We start from the raw sequence: 20,162 nt of genomic DNA, 5'->3' as shown, positions 1-20,162 counted from the left end.
GGGCGGCTGCTCGAAAGGTCTTCTGGGAACCGAAACCCCCGGATGCCAGTGTGACACCAGGGAGCCTGGCTCGAGCCCATCCTGCAGCGGCTGTGTGAGCCCCACACCTGGTGGTCACTCATAGACACACATACAGACCTCTTGGAACATTTTATTGGGGGAGGTTCACACAGTCTGACCCTACCTTAGGCCAGAAAATGACAAGAGGGTGACAGAAGCACTGGGACCCTGAGGTGGCTCAGATGGAAGCTGCAGCTCCTAGCTGCCTCAGTTTACCCGTTGTGAAATGTTCCCTTCCCGGCCTGAAACACTGCTTGATGAAAGGGGGAAAGCCCACGAGAGAGGTTCCCACTCCCAGGGCCTGCCCTGAGGCTCCCGGCCCCACACCATGGAGCCAGAAACAGGGAATTTGCCTGAGAATCCCCGTGGCCCTGTTGGGGGGCTGGGGAGCGGGTAGCTCGCTCTGAAGACCTGGCAGCTGGGGCAGGGACCAAGGGAGATTCTTCTAGACAACACCTGAACTTTCCAGAAGGGAAGTCTGAGCTTCCTGAGCCCTCGGGTCAGGGCAGGGGAGCAGGGAGAGCAGCCCTGCCTTGCTGGGGGAGGGTGGGGTGCAGAGCTGAGGGAATCCTCTCCAGGCCCCAGCCCAATCAGGGGCTCTTTCTGGGAAAGGAGACAGCAGCCTGGTTCATGGAATTCCCAGGCAGAAGCTTAGTGGCTGCAGTGGCGGGCAAAGGAGTGTCACGGCAGTGGCCTACTCCTCCCGGAGTTTTTCTGGGGCGAGGCTGGCGGCCTGGGGTGATGTCTTCCTGCGGCCGGGGCTGCCCCCACCCAGGGCCAGCCCCAGCAGCAGGGCGGCCACAGCCACGATGTGGACACAGAAGTAGACAGAGGCCCAGTACCGGAGGGTGTCTCCCAGGGACAGCAGCACAAAGCCCATGCACATGTAATCGTAGGCGCGCATCTTCAGGAACCAGTGCACCCAGTCCCAGGCCTTCTGGCCCCCGGGGCTGAGCCGCCCCCGCAGGGCTGACTCCAGGCAGCCCTCAGCCGACAGGCACAGCGGGATGGTCAGGAAGCTTAGGTAGTAGCCAGGGTGCAGGCCGTGCCAGTAGGCGCTCAGCAACATGGTCCAGGCGCTCCTGGGGGAGAGGCCGAGATTCAGGACCCGGGAGCCAGGCCCCCTAGCCCCTCCTCCCTCAGACCCAGGAGTCCAGGCCCCCCAGCCCCCTCTTCTCTCAGACCCAGGAGTCCAGGCCCCCCAGCCCCCTCTTCTCTCAGACCCAGGAGTCCAGGCCCCAGCCCTTCCTCCTCAGACCCATGAGTCCAGGCCCCACCCCTCCTCCCTCAGACCCAGGAGTCCAGAGTCCCAGCCCGCTCCTCCCTCAGACCCAGGAGTTCAGGCCCCTCAGCCCCCTCCTCCCTCAGACCCAGGAGTCACTACTCTTCAGGAATCTGGTTAACTCCCTCTTATCATATCTGTCCTTAAGACCCAAGAACCTGAGCCTCCAGCCACTTCCTTTTGGGATCAGTATAATTCCTGATTCATGAGGACTCAGAAATCTCCAGCCATGGTCTCCTCTTTCTATGACCCAAACATGTTTTCCATAGAAGACCCACAAACTCAGGCACGCGCATGGAAGACACAGAAGTCACAGCAGGCTCTGCCATGGACCACGGCCTGGGGTGGGGATGGAGCTCTCTCTGGTCTGTGGCATCAACTTTTCCCTCTGGCTTATCAGGGTGCTGATGACACCTGGTGACACAATGATGCTGCCCTCTCATTCTTGGGGGGCACACAGAGTCCATAAAAAGGCTGAATTTTCCTTGCTATCGAAAGGGGAGACCTTTCTCTCTCTCTCTCTTCTTGGCTACTTCCCTGGAAAACCTAGTGTTTGAGACTCTTTCCTCTGTCCTTTGGGTGTAGATGAAAACATCGCAATCCATGAATGTTTTTCTGGAGGGAGGTGGTGCCACCTCTGCGAGATCTACAGGGTCCCTGTCTCCCCACCACTGTGGGGGCCCATCCCAGCACCTGGCACCACGCTGCCACCTGCTCGTCATAGGCACACGTTCCAGTCTTCCTATTGAGCAGCACCAGTGGCTGCCCCCGGTCACCAGCCCAACTGAGGAAGAACATGAAGGAATGGGTGGCAAACGGAGCTGCTGAGTCCCTGCCGGAGGGCAAGTTACCATCGTGTCTCTCAAGCACGTGCTGCGCAGTGGGCTGTGACAGGTGGGTCTACAAGAAGGTGAGCTTTCCGTGTTGGTAATCTCCCTAGCGGGTTACAAGCGATGACGTGCATCACAGCCTGGCTTAATGCTAGCTCATTAACAAAACGGTTTTCTTTCTTTTCCACCTATAGTGGAGGAAAAATTCTCTGGGTCAGGAGCTTTGCAATGATGGTCCCCAACAGGGGGAAGCAGGGCAGCAGGATGCACACGGATGGCGCCTGGGGACCTAGGACCCCACACAGGTACACGGCAACACTAGGCATGGATCCTCCTCTGCTCGCCCTGTCTGGCAGTGAACACTCTCCAAGGATCAGTCCACGCTCCCCTCAACCCTTCCCCGTTTCTGTCCTCCCTGGAACCCACTCCAACTGCTTTTGCTTCCACCCACCAAACTGCTCCTGTCAAGGCTGCATCAAGGCTGCCGGGGACTTTCTCCTCCCCTCCCAACCCCGTGCTGAAGCTCCTGACACAAGTCACCAGACACAAGTAACCCCTCCTTCCTTGAAACACTCGGTTCACTTGGCTCCCATCTGGGAAGGAACACTTTCCTGACTGGCCTCCATCTCATGGGGTGGGTCTTTGCCGGCTCCTCCTCGTCCCTAGTCCACACCAGGGTTTCTCAATTTCAGCACTACGACATTTGGAGCCAGGTCATTCTGTGTTATGGTGGGGGCCATTCTGTGCTTCCCAGGATGTTGAGGAGCATCTCTGCCTCTAAGCACTGGATGCCAGTAGCACCTCCCGGTTATGACAACGTTTCTAGCTGTTGATGAATGCCCGCTCCCCGCCCCGCCAAGGAGTGTGGCACAAACTCTCCCTCCCCCACCCATTGAGAATCTCTAATGTCTGGAGCCCCCTGGACTTTGACCTGGTGCTCGGCTCCAGAGCCTTCCATATTGCCTCTACCTGATGATACCGGAGTGTCTGCTTCTCACACCGATCTCCTTATGTGCCAGTCACGTAACTAACAGCCTATCCGGTAACCTCAGCTGAACGCAACTGTCACCCCGGGTTAAGTGACACTAGAGCCGTTTTGCTCCCTCATCTGACCCAGTCCTGAAACTGCCTCCTGCCCAGTCTTCCCATCTCGGGAAGGGCCCTTCTGTGCCCTTCGTTCCCCCAGCCACCACCTGGTGTGCTGTGTCATCTCTGCACTTTCTTATTCCCACATCCAGTTGGTGCCAGACCCCGACCCCAGCACCCAGTAAGTCTGGCTTCATTCCAAGACTCTGTCAGCTGCGTCCTGACCTCATCTGCTGGTTCTGGGAAAGCTGAGTAACACTAGGCAGGTTACCTAACCCTCTGAGCCTCAGTTCTACATCGTAAGGTTGTAAACATACCAGTATCTGGCACAAAGTTTTCACTCAAGAAATATAAGATGAATGATGGAAAAAATCTAATGTATGGTCACCACCCACCTGGCGGGCCCCACAGTGACTACATTTCACACTTTATCTCCCTTCATCCTCACATCAAACTATGAAGCAGGTAACATCATGACCCCCATTCAGGAGTTGAGGACACAGGTCAGCTCATTCATTAAGGTTTCTCTGTAGTTGGTAGGGCCAAGATTCCAGAAAGTCTGACCAGAGTCCATAGGATTCAGTACATTGCTTCTGTCGAATGAGGTTGACAGGACGGAAGTAGAAACTGAGGCCCAGAGAGGGGGAATGATTTACCTCCCAGAGGAATGCGAATCAATGGCAGGGCAACAGCCTCCAGACACTACAACTCCCGTGACTCTATTGGGAGGAGGCCCGACCGCGGAGCCGGCAGGCAGCCCCAAGTGCTGCCGGAAGATGTAGTTCCGAGTTTTCCCAAGGCGGGCGGGCTCACCTGAGAACATAGGAGCGGGCAGGTGCGCTCTTGTAGATATACTGTGCCAGCCACCACTGCACTGTCATGTTCCAGTACCGCATGCCATCCCGCACCCGCACGCAGAAGTCAGTGCCATAGCAGTCGATGTTGCGGATGGTCTCATAGTCGTACTCCAGGGAAGCCGCCTTCTCCGGACTGGGGGTGGGGGGTGGGGGGTGGAGGATGAGGGTGGGGGACAGACATGCAGCTCAGCCAGGCCCCCTCCCGACGCTGGCTACTGTCCTAGCCCCAGACACTCAGGAGGGGATCACGGCCAGGCAATAGCTCTGGCTGTCACATTTGCTAGGGCAACAGGGTTGGGGCGGGGGGGCTTTTCCGGGACTAAGACTAGTGGAGGTGAGGGGCACAGTTCACTGACAATGGGGTCCTCCTCTTGGTAACAGGGCTGCAACAGCAAGGAAGAGCCTGGAAGAGCTACAGTTGCTAAGCTATGAGTCCTTAGCAACCTGATCCTTCACTGGTCTCTGATGCTAGGGAAAGGCCATTCCTTAGCAACCAAACTCACTATATTCCGAGAAGCTTCCAAGTATGGTCCCTTCTAAGTGGGGAAGATACTGTGGTTGCTAGGGAAGTAGCATTCCTAACAATGAGGTGGTCTGTGGTTGCTAGGGAGATGTTCTGACCCATGTGACACCAGGACGGTCTCTGTTGCTAGAAAAAGGGCATTCCTTAGCAAAAAGGCCTGGGATGTTTAGAAATGCTTCCAGAAAGGGCCTTTCCTGGTTATTGGTCCTATGATGACTTAAGAAGTGTCATCTCCAGCAACACGGTGGTTCCTGGATCCCTGGTGTCAACATCCCCAACAGTGGTGAACATTCTGCACCCATCTGAGCCGTTGGTAGTTTCTGATAATGGGATGGGAGCCATCTATTAAAAGTGGGGCTCAGTAGATTTAGAAAAGCCTTCAGTTTCTGCTTGACATTTTCTGGGAGACACTCTCTCTAGTAACTGGAGGTCCACTCATGGTTACCAGGGCAGTGGCTGAAATTCGTTTGGGGGTGCTACTTCCCCCTTAATGGAATGGCTGTCTGTGACTACTAGGGGATGCCCCAATCCGGGCAAGGAGGAATTCATAATTTACATAGTCAGGCTGCTTTGCCCAGCCTCAGCCCCAGGTAGAAGGCCACCCATGTTTGCTAGGAACAGTGGGGCAGTCCATTCCCAGTTGCTAGGAGCATCATTTCCCTAGCAACACAGGGGCAACACTTCCTTAACAACAAGATGCCCCTAGTTACTGGCAGTGTGACCTACCCAACAACTAAAGAAAGGGGTGAAGTGAGGGCTGCAGCATTGCCAACAAGGTCACTCCATAGTTACCAGGGTATGTCCTTGGCAACGGTAGGAAAGTGACCTGCGGTGGCTAGGAGTGCCATCCCCTCTGTGCAGAGGGCAGCATGGTCAGGGATGCCATTTGCTTAGAAGGTGCAGGCTGCTAGGACGGCCCATGGTTGGGTGTGTGTGTGCTGGCTTCTAGCCACAGAGAGCAGTTTAAAGGGGATGCTATTTACACAGCAATGAAAAGCAAGTCTTGTGGCTGGAAGGGGCAGGCCACGGTTACTAGGGAAGTGCTTCTCTGGCATAGAGGGGCAGTCTAGTTGCCAGGGTACCATTTCCCTAGCAACAAAGGGTGGGGCCCCATCACAGCCCAAAGATGGTATCTGGAGTAACCAGGAACAACCGAGTTACCAGGGTAACACTTCCATGGCAACAGAAGGGCAGTGCATGGTTGCTAAAAGACCATCTTCCCTCTCCTAACAACAGAGAGCAGTTCGCCATCCCAAGAGGTGACAAGCAGTAGCACAAGGGGCAGTGGAAGGTATGGGGAGTATTGCTCCCTAGGACAGGGGTAGGTGGGCGACACTCTTCTGACAACAGGTGATGAACCTGCTCCCTTGCTCCCCACTCTCCTCCCTGCTAGGGGCATGACCAGCCTGCGGTGATGGGGCCTGCCGGGTCTTGGGAAGCCTCCCTCCCACTGCCTGACCTGCTGGGGGGTGGGCATTGGAGGGTGGGGCCGCCCCCGGCCCGGGCCTTGGCGGCCACAGGGTAGGCCCCGAAGCCGGCAGCAATGCAGCCGCACTCAGCGGCAATCCAGGCCACGTAGAAGCGCATGCGGAAGGCGAAGAAGACGGGAATCATGTAGAAGAGGCGGGCGGGCAGCGGGCGGGCGTAGAAGGCGTCCTCGCGCACGGCCTCCAGCGGGAAGAGGTGTGAGGACAGCAGGAATAGCAGCCCGAAGAGGGGGGCCGGCCAGGCTCGGCGCAGGAGGGGCCGCAGGCTGGGCACGGCTCCCGGGAAGGGCTGCTCCAGCCAATCCAGGTAGGTGCGGTAGCGGAAGAACGGGCCTGTGGCAGGAGGGAGGAGGGAGGGGTGGCTGGTCAGACATCCCTGGCTGGGAGGGTGGCCACAGCTAGTGTCTGACGTCCGGGGGGCCTGAGACTGGGGAGCTGCGGGGAGAGGGTTATGAAACCTCCAACAGGAGGAAGGAGGCCAGAGGCCTGAGATTGGGGAGATGGGGGGGGGAGGGGCGAGGAGGAGGGAGAGGGGTCTGAAACCCAGAACAAGGGGAGTGACACTCAGAGAAAAAAGGACAAGAAATCAATGAGTGAGCAGACTCTTGATCTTGGGGGTCATGAGTTCCAGCCCCACATTGGGTGCTGGGTATAGAGATTACTTAAAAACACAATCTTAAGTGCAATGTGTATCTACAATGGAATATTACTCAGCCATCAAAAAGACTGAAATCCTAGCTGTGGAGGGAACCAGAGGGCACTATGCTAAGTGAAATAAGTCAGTCAGAGAAAGACAAACACGCGTGCTGTCACTCATGTGTGGAATTTAGGAGACAAAACAAATGAACACGGGAAATGGAAGCGGTGCACCTCGGTGGCTCAGTTGGTGAAGTGTCAGCCTTCAGCTCAGGTCATGATCTCAGGGTCCTGGGATCAAGCCCTGTGTTAGGCTCTCTGCTCAGCTGGAAACTGCTTTTCAATCTCCCTCTCCTGCCCCCCACCCCCCACTTGTGCTCTCTCTCTCTCAAATGAATAAATAAAATCTTAAAAAGGGTTGGGGGAAGCAGACCATAAGAGACTCTTAACAATAGAGAACCACCTGAGGGCTGATAGAGGCAGGTGGGTGGGAGATGGGCAGGATGGGTGCCTGGCATTAAGGGAGCACTTGCTGGGATGAGTACTGAGCGTTGCATGTAAGTGCTGAATCACTGAATTCTACCACTGAAACCAATCTGACACTATGTGTTAACTAACTTGAATTTAAATAAAAGTTTGGAAGGAAAAAAACTAAAAATATAAGTAAAATCTTAAAAGAAAGACAGACACTGGAGAGAGGGAGTTCACAGGACTGAGAGAGAAAGAAAGAGGACAGAGCAGCCAGATGGTGAGGAACAAAGACCTAGAGAAGGAGGGCTATGGAGACAAGTCCCCGAGAAAGATGGGGATGCATAAGCCAGACCCCGTGGGATGGGAGTGAGCTCTGCATGAGGGAGAAGGTAGAGTGGTGCATCTGGAGAGGAAGAGAGGTGGGAGAAGAAGCCAGAGGGTCGCAGAGGCCAGGTCGCTGGCCTTGCAGGCACCAAGGATGGGGGCGGGGGGGGGGTGTCCTGTGCTGAGAGCTAGGAAACCAGCGTAGGCTAGGAAGTGCTGGGAAGTGCTGGAATAGCATTTCCCTTCATCCCTCGAGCAGGGCTGAGACTGCCAGGGGTCACTGATGGAAAGGAAGACAGGAAAGAGCTGTCAAGCCGGAGATACACTCATGACCTGGCCTGGGGAGGGGGCCGTGGGGATGAACAGAAGCGGCCACGTCACATGTCACAAAAAAAGACCAGATTGAGTGGGATTCCATTCATAATGATCCAAAGGGGCAAGTCTGCGGTGGTTTCCAGGAGCTGGGGCCTGGGAAGGTGATACAACTGTCCTACAGTGATGTGGTGGTGAAGGTTGCATGGCTCCACAACTAGACTTAAAGCTAGTGAATGGGATGCAGTTTGAAGTGGGCGAACACATGGATCAGAGATCAGGACAGCAGTCATCAAACAGAAAACCGCCTAGGAGGTCAGTGTCAGTGGAAACTACTTCCTGAGGCTAACGTGGGAGTGGAATGTATTTATTCCCTGCATGGCAGAAACCTCAGGCTTCCATAGGTCATTCTCCCTCATCTCCTATTTGTTCCCAAGAAGCCACAGGAAATCATTTAGGTGGAGAACAGTCTGTCTCTACTCTGGAGGAGCAGCGGGAAAGCTTGACATAAACCCAGGCCTAGAGGCTCATCCTTTAGAGGAGCAGACACTGGGATGGAGGCAGGAACACAGGGCAGGCACCAAAGTCAGGGTGCAGAATGGAGCCGAGAGGGTGACGGGATGGGGGCACAGGCACACTCACCTGTCATGATTCCTACGTAGCAGTAGCTGTAGCTGAGTGTCTCCATCAGGGAGGGGACGTCAGGCAGGAGCCCCAGGCTGGGCCCCTTGCTGAAACCTGAGGCCATTTCCTTCCTCTGGGCCAAGTGCAGGTCCTGTACTTCACTGGCCAGGCTCACCAGCTGGGAGCAGGGGGCACAGGTAGGGTACAGACACATCAGACAACAGGACTTCCTCGCCCCCACTCCTCTCAGCAGCCAAGGGGTGCTGCGGCCAGCGTGCCACTGGGAGCCGAGCTTCTATTCCAGGGGCAGCTCTGGGCCTCTGGAATCAGAGGTGGCCCGGTAGCAGCTTCTGCTAGCTGAGGGCTTTGGGCACTCCCTTCTGGGCCCTTCCATCTCTCTGTTCCCCCTTCCAGGTTCTTCTGTCCTCTGTGGCTTGATACCAGCCACGATCTCATGACCTCCACAAACTGTATCCTTAGTCTGGGTTCCTCCCTCCAGCCCCCAAAACCACTCAGGGTGACTCCTGTCATTAGGACTTGGATGCCTGCCAGGTTCCTCAGACTCGACACATCCAGAGTGGAGCGTTGTGCTACTCACTCCACAGAGCGGGTCCCCTCCCAGTCCCCTCAGCAAAGGCCACCAGCAGCCTGAACTGCTCAGACCAGGAACCTGCCTTACTTCCCAGATCTGATCCCGCAGGTCTCGGAGTCTGTCCCCTACACTCCGCTGAGACTGAATGGGTTCACCCTGGTTCCCTGCCCCCCCCCGCCCCTCGCCCCCACCTTCTCTGCAGACCTCAGGCTGAGCCTACAGCAGCAGGCCTCAGCTGGGCTTCCAGCTTCCTCTCAGGTTTGGCCCATAGAAAGCCCAGGGTGGAGAGGGGGCAGGCAGGATTGAGCACTGGGCTCTTCTTCCCTTGTAAGATCCCCAGGGCCTGGCTGTGCCCCTTCACTGATGGACGGACCGTGTCAAGATGGAGGGAGGGCTCTGCACAATGTCTTCCCTTCAGGTTGCACTACCTGGCCCTCTTCTCGGCCCTGGGCTCCCCAGCTGCTGGTCCAGGATTCCTCACTGTCCCCTCTGGCTCTTCTACATCCTGCCCCCACTGCTGTAAAGAAGAACTCCTCAAAGTGTCCCAAATGCAGCATTTCCTGCTGGAGCTCTGACTGTATCAAGCTGCCACTGCCAGTCAGCAGGACTTTGATCAAGGAGACCATCCTCATCCCTTCTTGCCCTTTCTGTGACAATTCTGTCAGTATCCAGAGCATATTTCCAAACACATAAACCTGGTCCCATTACCTCTTCTGGCAACAAACCAAAAGACCACTCCCAGTGGCTCCTGGGCCCCATAAGAAGCCCAAAGCCCACACCTTGGGCCCATTCCCCTTCCTTCTCCCGATGTACACTCGCTATGGCTGGCACACCGTTGATGCAACCCAGCCTGCTCCCTTCCACACCCTGGTCCTACATCCTGAAAGGCTCTCCCTCCAACTCTTTGCTGACCAACTCCTGTTGGCCTGTCCTTGCCTTGCCACCCGAGAACCTGGGACGCTGAGGACACTGGGTTCACAACCTTGTGTGACTTTCCTGTGCCCTGATATGTTGCTGGAGCCTTGCACATGGGAAATCCTGACTTTTCAGTCTGGGGTGGGGCCTGGGAATCTGCTTTCACTCATTCTCCCAGGTGATAAAGAGCCAGACATCGGTGTCCTGGTTCTGTGCCCTTAGAGAAGTGCTTTCTCTCCAAAGCTGTTTCTCCTACCTTGCTAAATGGTTTGCTACCAACACATGCTCCTGGAGAACACGTTGGTAAAGCACTTAGCTCACCTCTGGCAAATGGCAAACACCTACGGTTACATTACATAGATGGGGGTGTGGGTGTACTTCTCTACCCCAGGGAATAGCTGAGAGGTGAAGATCTGCCCCAGAGCATGAAGGAGGTACCTTCCCACGTCCTGGGGTGCGGGGGAGGTAAGACCCCACTTCCCCTGCTCCCCACGGGAGTAGGTCGGGAAGGAGGAGGTGAAAATGGGAGTTCAAGGGTACAAAGAGGGGCTGGAGGGGCATCTGACCTTGAGTGTGAGCAGCAGCTGAACCGCATTGGTGAAGGGTGTGGGGGTGGGGAGGCCCAGCAGGCCGAGCGCACGGAAGAACAGCAGGTACGAGAAGGTCCAGGCCAGGGCGAGGGCGTGGCAGGAGCTGGGACAGAGGAAGGCCGCAGGCTGTGTTTGGTGCAGGGCCCTTGCCTCTGCCTCCCCCAGAGTCTAGCTCCAGAACCTCCCCCACCACCACTCCAAAAATGGGGGGTGGTAGAAGAAGGGGCGCAGCCCCACAGAAATGTGCCATGCCAGAGAAGAGCATGAGAAGGGGTCAGGAGAAGCTTTAGGGTGAAAACCCACAGGGCCTCCATCTTTTCTGCAGGAGGCGAGAAAAAAGGAGGGAGAAAGAGACATAATACAAACACGAATGGTGGCAGGGCCAGCACACAAACGCCCCTTCCTCCTGAATACAGGATCTGGATGTTAAGGATCAGGTCAATTGCACAGGGATGAGACCCAGAAGAAAAGGCACGAGAGGAAGAGAAACAGACCAAACGACACAGTGAGTTCAGAGATAAGCAAGAGATGTCCAGAGACAGAGGCAGAAAGGGACAGACCTCCTCCCCACTCCTCCTCCCACCAAATCCTCACCAGGGCTGGGCCTGGATGAGGGCCCAGGTCCCAAGGATGGTGATCAGAGAATGCAAAGTGTGGGGGCCGCAGGTGAACAAGGTGAGCCCCAGGCCCACGGCTGCTGCCCCCCATCTCTTCAGCCCAGGTCCTGCAAAGAGAAGGGAGAGCATAAGCCTGGAACCTTCCAGGGAGCTCCTGCCGGGTTCCCCCCCCCTCCCCCAGTTTCCACTAGGGAGGGAACCTAACTCACCAGCTTTCTTAAAGAGGAAGCCGATGGGGATGGAGATGAGAAGCACCACTAGATAAGTCCATTCTTCAGGCGACATGGTCTGGGGGAGGGGCAGAGGTTCCTAGTGAGGCCCCTCCCCCCTGGAGGGTTCAGGAACCCACTCCCCCGTAGTTCCCAGTTGTGAGGGTCCTGGAGTCCTACCCTCAGCTCCTCTCCTCTGAGAACACGGAAGGAAATCTGTACCTCTAGAACCTTCCTCCTTCGAGGATAAAGAAATCTACCCCCCAGCTCCGCTTTTCTGAGAACCCGGGCCACCAGTCCTCTTCCCCTGTGAGAACCAGGAACCCAGACCTCTCAGGCCCTCTCTCTGCGATCCCAGAAATCAAAGCAACTCCCCCCGCCCCCACTGAGGTCCCGGGGATTGAGATATCGCTCTGAGAACCCAGCAACAACCCTTGTCCCAGGCCCTTCCCTTGGAGAGCGCAGGATTCCAGATCTCCCGGCCTCCTCCTCCTCCTTCGAGGACCCAGCGACTCAACCCTCCCTCTCCGATAACCCAGGTTTCAGCCTCCAGCCTCCACCTCCTCCGGAGCTGCAGACCCTTCTCCCACCTGAAGCCCGGAGGACGGTCCACCCCAGCGCCCCAGTTCCCCCCAGCGCAAGTCAGACCTCCCGGCAGAGCCACAGGCGGTTACGCCACCCCGCGCTCCGCCGCGCTCTCGGCGCCACACCCGCCCGGGCCGGCCCGCCGGTCCGCAAGCGCCCCCGCCTCGCCCCCGAGGCGCCCCGCTCCGGCCCACCTGGGCCCGGCTCCGCGCTGCCCGCCGGGCAGAAGGCGGCGGAGCAGTCCCGGCCCACCGGCGCCCCGGATCCGGCCACGCCTCCCTCGCCCGGCGCGCGCGGTCCCGGGCCGGTGCGCGGCTCCGTCAGGCTGCGGGCCAGGCAGGGAAGCGCCCTGCTCCGCGCGCCCGCGAGCACCCCTCGGCCGCTGCACCTGGACCTCACGGCAGCCGAGCCCAGAGCACGTAAAGAGGCGAGGCCTCGGAGGAAGGAGGCGGGGCCTCCGCTTCGGGTTCCCTCGGGCAGAATCGGCGGCAGCTTGGAGGCGGGGCCACAGGCTTCGGTGTACTTCGGAAGTCTCTGTTCGGATGTAGGCGGGGCCAAGAGCTGCGGGCGGACGTAGGCGGGGTCATAGCGTCGGTTTTTTCCGGAGATGGTTGGGTACCAGTGGCTCAGATTAGGAGATAGGCGGAGTCTGTTTTTTCCTGAGGAGGCGGGGCCACAGACAGGGCTCGGAAGGGGCGGGGCCAACAGGAGCCCAGCCCGAGGGGCGGGCCCCCGTTGACCCGTCAGCCGCGGGGGCGGGGCCAGGGTAATTAGCCTCCCACACGCGAGAGGCAGAACCGTAGAGGCGGAGGGAGGTTCGCTTCGCGGGGGCGGGGCCAGGTTGTTCCCCTTCGCGGGAAGGCGGGGCTACGGTGCCGCTGGGCGGATCCCAGACTTCCCGCTCGGCTGAGGTGGCGGCGTGACGAGATTGACGCAGGGGGTCGGGATGGGGAGGGGTGGAGGAAGCTGCGCGTGGCGCGCTACGTAGGGGGCGGCTCCGCCGGGGCTGCGAGCGGGTGTTTACGAGGCGACTAACTCGTTCTATCGGAGGACGGTACCGCATTCTGAGGGGAACGCTCACGAGGAGGTGAGCCCGCCCGGGCAGCGAACGGACGGCGGGTGCCCCGGGGGAGGGGCCTCCGGCTGCGGGTTCGCTCAGTAGGGCGGGGACTCCCCCGCCGGGAGCGCCTGCGGCCGGAGCGGGCGGGGCCCGGCTGCTGGTCGACGGGAGCCGAGGGAGCCCGAACGCCGGCCTTCGGGAGGGGGCGGGGCTGCGAGTTCGGCCGACCCGGGAGGGGCGGGGCTTGTGCTGTGGGGTCCCACCCCGCGAGAGGAGGGCCTGAGGCCGCGCCTCGTCGGTTCGGAAAGGGGAGGGGCCGAGTTCCGAGGCGCTGGAAGGGGGCGTGGCCCCGCGCTAGGGGAGCAGAGGACCGGGACGCGGACTGCAGGGTCCGGAGGGCCGAGCTGGGCCCCAACGTCTCGGCGAGAGGCGGGGCCTCGTCTCGGCGGCACCGGGGCCTGGTGGCATCGCCCGAGGGCGGGGTCCGGGGCCCAGGGGGCGGGCCCGGCGGCAGGGGGCGGGGCCTGGTGTGGAAAATTGGCAGGTGGCGAACGCGGCCCCGGCGAGGCTCCACCCCCCAGGCTCAGGGGCGGGGCGTCGCTGAGGCACCCCACCCCCCACCCCCACCCCCACCCCCACCTCCGCGGTGGCGGTGGGAGCACTCTGTCGGTGACCGCTGTGCCTCCCTGGCCCCCGCAGGAGGATGCTGGTGGTGGAGGTGGCGAACGGCCGCTCCCTGGTATGGGGGGCCGAGGCGGTGCAGGCACTGCGGGAGCGTCTGGGAGTAGGGGGCCGCACGGTGGGCGCCCTGCCCCGCGGGCCCCGCCAGAACTCGCGCCTGGGCCTCCCGCTGCTGCTGATGCCCGAAGAGGCGCGGCTTCTGGCCGAAATCGGCGCGGTGACCCTGGTCAGCGCCCCGCGCCCGGATCCGCGCCAACACAGCCTGGTAAGGGGCGGACGGGGTGGGGGCGGTGCAAACGCTCAGCACGTGGAGGCAGGACAGCCAGACTGCGGGTCTCTGCGGGAGGGGTCTGGGCGCCTTGGATTCTGGAGACTGGGATCCCCAGGTTCAGGCTTTGGGTTAGGGAGGAGTCAGGGAGCCAGGGAGCCAAGGTTCCTGGCTTCCTAAGGCAGGGCAGACTTGGATCCTGGGATTCCCGCCGCTTTACTTCTCAGGCTCTGGCATCCTTCAAACGCCAGCAAGAGCAGGGCTTCCAGGAGCAAAGCGCCCTGGCAGCGGAGGCCCGTGAGACTCGTCGTCAGGAACTCCTAGAGAAGATTGCAGAGGGCCAGGCTGCGAAGAAACAGAAGCTGGAGCAGGAATCGGTGGCCAGCGAGAGCCAGGAGGCCAGTGCGAACCCGGCTGCCGCAGAGAGTGAGGCCGGTGTGAGCCAGGCTCCTGGAGAGCCAGAGGAAGCAGGTGAGGGTGGGAGTGGAGTCCACGGACCAGGAGCAGGGGAGAGGGAGATCTTTTGGGAATCCTGGCTGGGAATCTAGGGCCTGGGGCTCATTGGGGGATGGGAAGACCTGTCCTTGGATGCATCAGACTCTTGCATTCACCTCCCGCAGGTTCCTCCTCTCCTCAGCCAGGGCCGTCAAATGGAGTGGCCCCTTTGCCCAGGTCGGCTCTGCTGGTCCAGCTGGCCACTGCTAGGCCTCGACCTATCAAGGCTAGGCCCCTGGATTGGCGTGTCCAGTCCAAAGACTGGCCGCATGCTGGCCGTCCTGCCCATGAGCTTCGCTATAGCATCTACAGAGACCTGTGGGAACGAGGCTTCTTCCTCAGTGCAGCTGGCAAGTTCGGGGGTGACTTCCTGGTCTATCCTGGTGAGTTTTGTTGGGACCTCTCCTTGTGAAAGAGACCTCCTTTTTCCTCAAAGCCCTCCCCTTTTTTCGCAAGCCTGCCACCTTTTTGTCTTTTCTCAGCCTCTGAAACCCATGGAAGGACAAGAACACTTGGGAACCATTTGAAGGGCAGTATAGTAAATCTAAGCACTTTCTTTGATCCAGAAGTTTCACTCAGAGACTCTTAGATATGTGCACAAAACGTACAAGGAATCATCACTGCAGGATTCCTTACAGTAGTGAAATATTAGAAAGCAACCAGAATGATTATTAATAGGTTAGTGGTTACACACTGGTGTTAGTTGTCAGAGTAATGTAGGTCCATGTACATTTATGAAAAAATGACCAAAGGGGGGGAAAAGAACCACTTGTCGGAAACAGGTACAGTAAAAAGCACATTATGTTTTCTGTTGTGATGCAGTTATGTACGTGTTATTTGAGTAGCCTTAAAAATTATGCTCTAGGGGCATCTGGCTGGCTCTTCCGGTAGAGCATGCGACTTTTGACCTCAGGTTGTAGGTTCCAGCCCCATATTGGGTGAAGAGATTACTTAAAATCTTAAAAAAAATCCATATGGCTCTAGTGAAAGAATATGAGAACTTATGGTGAAGTATGGAGTGGAAAGTAACTAGCAAGGAGAAGGCCTGAAAGAACGTACTCCAGCCCAAGTACAGTGGTTACCTCTGAGAAGGAATGTGCATTGGGTGTAGGTAAAGGAGACTTTCAGTGTATTAGTTCATTTTTGAATTTGTAGTAAGAATGCCTTTATTGTGTAACTAAAAGGTTAAAAAAGTAAGTCTGCAGGCAAATCACCTTTTTTTGTTCCCCCTGAGAACGCAGAAGGATATAAACACCTGATACATAGTCAAATCTTAGCTGTTGGTTGGAGACCGACTGTGTCTTCTGCACACGAGCTGAGAACCTTCATCTCTTCTCAGACCAAACACTCAACTGAGGGACTGACTTAGGACAGACAGTGTACCTGCCCTGTGCTCTACAGAACCACTGTCCTTACTTTGCTGCTGGTTTTTTGTGACTTCTGTACATAAAAGGTGATTTTGGTTTTGAAAATGAGTATTCAGCTTACTGAACGTATGAAGGCTAATATCTAGTTTCTAAGCTTTCAGTTCAGGTTGCAAATCTTTCTTTCCAATCTAGCAGGTTTTTGTTTTGTTTTGTTTTGTTTTGTTTTGTTTTGTTTTGTTTTAATTCATGAGAGACACAGAGACACAGGCAGAGGGAGAAGCAGGCTCCACACATGGAGCCCGATGTGGGACTCAATCCCAGGACCCCAGGATCACTCCCTGGGCCAAAAGGCGCTAAACCACTGAGCCACCCAGGGATCCCCATCAATCTAGCAGATTTTGAGGGACTGTTTGTCCCTGTGTGATCCTACTCACAGAAGGCCTTATGTGGTTTTCAGCGTTAGAAGCTGCATTTTAAGTTTTAATGTATTTCTTTTCCTTTTTAAGTTGTGTGGTTTTCTGGTTATAGAACTTGCCAAAAACTCAGATCTAATACATTGCAAATGGGCTGAGTTTTAAGTTTACATGTTCTAATACGGTTAAGAGTCTTACTACAGGTTAAACTACAGGTTAAAATAAGGTTAAATCTGGGTCACCTGGGCAGCCTGGGTGGCTCAGCAGTTTAGCACCACCTTCAGCCCAGGGCGTGATCCCGGAGTTCTGGGATCGAGTCCCATGTCAAGCTCCCTGCATGGAGCCTGCTTCTCTCCCTCTGCCTGTATCTATGTCTCTGTCTCTCTCTCTCTCTCATGAATAAATAAAATCTTAAAAAAATAAATTTGAGCACCTGGGTGGCTCAGTTGGTAAAGCACCTGCCTTCAACTTGCATCATGATCTCAGGGTCCCGGGATTGAGTCCTGCAGCAGGCTCCCTGCTCAGTGGGGAGTCTGCTTCTCCCTCTCCCTCTACCCCCTGCTCATGCACGTGTGTGCGCTCTCTCTCTCTCTCATAAATAAAAAAAATATTTTAAAAAAGTAATAAAATAACAATGAAATAAGGTTAAATACACCAACAACTTAATCACACATTTGAAACTGGCCCACAAGGCTGACCTGTTAGGGTTTTTTTTTTTTTTTTAAGATTTTGTTTATTTATTTATGAGAGACAGAAAGAGAGGCAGAGACATAGGCAGAGGGAGAAGCAGGCTCCTCGCAAGGAGCCCGATGTGGACTCGACCCAGACTCCGGGATCATGCCCTGAGTCAAAGGCAGATGCTCAACCACTCAGCCATCCAGGCATCCCTGACCTGTTCTATTACATCAATATTTCTAAAACAATACATACTTGATATATATGAGATATATATAAAATCCTTATTCCCTGAAGATGAAAATCTTCAAGGTCTGAATCCCTTAAATATTTCTAACAGTAAATCTTCCCAGTCTTAAAAGACACTAAGTCTTTTAGAACAGTTTTGGGGTACCTTCTCAAGTGTTTTGATGCTTCCTTCTGAGCCGGCAGAGGTGTCACACCAGACAGTGATGCCTGGCTCCTGGCTGTGTTCTGGCTGGAAATCCAGCTAACAGTCCTCTCATGTGGGATATCTCACCGCTTTGCTCTTGTAGGTTTACATTACCTACCCCTTTATCTTCTGTATGGTACCCCACTCTGGTTCCTACTCTATTTGATCAGATTTACCTAATTCAGGGGCAGACCACAGCCCCAGGTCAAATGAAGTCCAACAGATTTTAAAGGTAAAGTTACCAGAATGCAGCCCTGTCCATTTGTTGACTTACGGTCTGTGGCTCCTGTTGTGCTACAGTGCAGAGGTGAGTACCTGTAACATGGCCCACAAAATGGAGGATATTTAGTGTCTGGCCCTTTTCTGAAAAATTGTGTTAGCTCCTTTATCGCATCTATTTATCACTCCATCCTTTTGTAAATTCTTTTCTTCTTTTACTCTGTTAGAGTAAAGTAAAATTCTTGGATATTCACATGACATGGCTTTGACTGACTTTGTGGTCCTTGTTCTTACATCACGACAGTGATATATTCAATTAATTGTTTTGTTTTTTGAATACAATTATGCCATACATCTGTGGCAGTTTGCCCCACCTGCCCCTCCCCACGCGGGGTATTGTTTATTTTTCCATGTTGGTACCTTCTTTTCATTTTAACAGCTATAATCGCTTCTCAGCCTTTTGGCTAAGATCAAGTGCATTTAAACAGCTATATTATATTTCGTCTTATGGAGGACCACAAATTTAACAAGTCTGTGGTTTTGATTGTTTCCATTTCTTAGCAGTTGTAAATGATAACAGAGTGAACATCTTCATAGATATATTTTAGTGTCACTATCCTTATAAGTAAAAAATGCCAAAAAGTGGAACTGCTAGGTACAAGAAGAGCTATTTGGAAATATTCATAGTGATTACTAAAATGATTCCTGTCTCCTACCTGTAGACATTCCAGTGTCTTCTAGCCTTCTACCACTGGGAACTGCTACATGTCTCTCTTTTACCCAGGTGACCCACTTCGTTTCCACGCCCACTACATTGCTCAGTGCTGGGCTCCTGGGGACCCCATTCCACTCCAGGACCTGGTTTCTGCTGGCCGCCTGGGGACCAGCGTCAGAAAGACGCTGCTGCTCTGTTCCCCTCAGCCTGATGGTAAAGTAGTCTACACCTCCCTGCAGTGGGCCAGCCTACAGTGAACTCCAGAGACCCGTGGGGATGTGGCTGCATCTGTGGAAAGAGCCTTTCTAGATGGTCCCAAGCTCATCTCTGCAAATGGGAGGCTGTTAACCCTCCTACCTCTTTCTGCGGTTAGATTTTGACTCCGGATTTATAAACACTACATCCTTCTTATTTCCCTCCCTGTTTCAAAGCACTTATTGGCTGTGATATTTTTGTAGTTACCTATTTCCAAGCTGTGAGCTTCTTGAGGGTGAAGACTGGGTTTGATTCATCTCCAGTTTCTACAGGGCTTAGGGCCAAGAGGTCTCAGTAAACTTGTTGAATAAACGCGGAGTCTGTGTTTTGAATTCTGATGGCAATGGGGGGAGGGGGCAGTGTGGGTTTTTGCATTTGCTTATACAGAGGAGGGAATGCCTGGAGGAGTCCTGCTGCTAGTGGGTAGCCAGTGGGGCTGGGATTTATTTTTTAAGATTTTATTTATTCACGAGGGAGAGAGAGAGAGAGAGAGAGGCAGAGACACAGGCAGAGAAAGAAGCAGGCTCCATGCAGGGAGCCCGACATGGGACTCAATCCCGGGTCTCCAGGGTCACACCCTGGGCTAAAGGCAGGCGCTAAACCTCTGAGCCACCCAGGGATCCCCACATTAAAGGCTCTTAACAAAATCTACACTCTTTCATGATTAAAACAACAACAAAGAACAAACTGGGAATCAAGATTGCTTCCTTTACCTGATAAAGGGTCTCTATGGGGGATCCCTGGGTGGCGCAGCGGTTTGGCGCCTGCCTTTGGCCCAGGGCGTGATTCTGGAGACCCAGGATCAAATCCCACGTCGCGCTCCGGTGCATGGAGCCTGCTTCTCCCTCTGCCTGTGTCTCTGCCTCTCTCTCTCTCTATGTGACTATCATAAATAAATAAAAATTAAAAAATAAATAAAAATAAAATAAAAATAAGCCCCTGAGCCACCAGGGCTGCCCAGGGGCTGGGATTTAAAACTTTCTTTCTTTCTTTCTTTCTTTCTTTCTTTCTTTCTTTCTTTCTTTCTTTCTTTCTTTCTTTCTTTCTTTCTTTCCTTTTTTTCTCCTTTCCTTTCCTTTCCTTTTTCCTTTTTCTCCTTTCCTTTCCTTTCCTTTTTCCTTTTCTCCTTTCCTTTCCTTTTTCCTTTTTCTCCTTTCCTTTCCTTTTTCCTTTTTCCTTTTTCTCCTTTCCTTTCCCTTTCCTTTCCCCTTCCCTTTCCCTTTCCCTTTCCCTTTCCCTTTCCCTTCCCTTTCCTTTCCCTTTCCTTTCCCTTTCCCTTTCCCTTTCCCTTTCCCTTTCCCTTTCCCTTTCCTTTCCTTTCCTTTCCTTTCCTTTTTCCTTTCCTTTTTCCTTTCCTTTTTCCTTTCCTTTTACCTTTCCTTTTTCCTTTCCTTTTTCCTTTCCTTTTTCCTTTCCTTTCCTTTCCACCTGGTCTTTCTGAATCCAGGGTCTGCACTCTTCCCACCACACTGAACTTCCTTTAGAGAAGATTTTCACAGAGTGTTTCAGGTGCACACAAAGGCATAAATAAAAGTAACATGAAGAAAAGGCACATGAGTGTTGCAGTTTCAGGACAGAGGT

General features: G+C 54.9%; 2 protein-coding genes and 1 pseudogene across 3 annotated transcripts; 2 read left to right on the top strand and 1 right to left on the bottom strand.

The window, feature by feature from the left end:
• Nucleotides 1-135: 135 nt before the first annotated feature.
• Nucleotides 136-12,360, bottom strand: MBOAT7 (membrane bound acylglycerophosphatidylinositol O-acyltransferase MBOAT7). 2 transcript variants are annotated; one of them, XM_077915633.1, is made up of 8 exons: nt 12,195-12,360; nt 11,416-11,494; nt 11,184-11,313; nt 10,566-10,692; nt 8,511-8,670; nt 6,098-6,458; nt 4,072-4,248; nt 136-1,142 (listed from the first exon to the last, which is right to left on the bottom strand). In XM_077915633.1, the coding sequence occupies exons 2-8, from the start codon at nt 11,489-11,491 to the stop codon at nt 755-757; spliced, it is 1,419 nt and encodes a 472-aa protein (XP_077771759.1). In that variant the 5' UTR covers nt 11,492-11,494; nt 12,195-12,360; the 3' UTR covers nt 136-754. The 2 variants fall into 2 exon arrangements, with proteins under 2 accessions (XP_077771759.1, XP_077771765.1); XM_077915639.1 differs by lacking the exon at nt 12,195-12,360 and adding an exon at nt 12,064-12,120.
• A 540-nt stretch (nt 12,361-12,900) lies between these two features.
• Nucleotides 12,901-18,893, top strand: TSEN34 (tRNA splicing endonuclease subunit 34). The gene is made up of 5 exons (XM_077915675.1): nt 12,901-13,087; nt 13,760-14,006; nt 14,237-14,480; nt 14,630-14,887; nt 18,396-18,893. Exons 2-5 carry the CDS (start codon nt 13,764-13,766, stop codon nt 18,581-18,583), a joined length of 933 nt encoding a protein of 310 aa, XP_077771801.1. The 5' UTR covers nt 12,901-13,087; nt 13,760-13,763; the 3' UTR covers nt 18,584-18,893.
• Nucleotides 18,056-18,203, top strand: LOC144289564 (U2 spliceosomal RNA; annotated as a pseudogene).
• Nucleotides 18,894-20,162: the final 1,269 nt, after the last annotated feature.

Source organism: Canis aureus, chromosome 1, assembly GCF_053574225.1.
Source record: "Canis aureus isolate CA01 chromosome 1, VMU_Caureus_v.1.0, whole genome shotgun sequence".
Classification (NCBI taxonomy): Eukaryota; Metazoa; Chordata; class Mammalia; order Carnivora; family Canidae; genus Canis; species Canis aureus.
The sequence above is the reverse complement of the archived record's forward strand: the minus strand, read 5'-3'. Positions and strand labels throughout refer to the sequence as shown.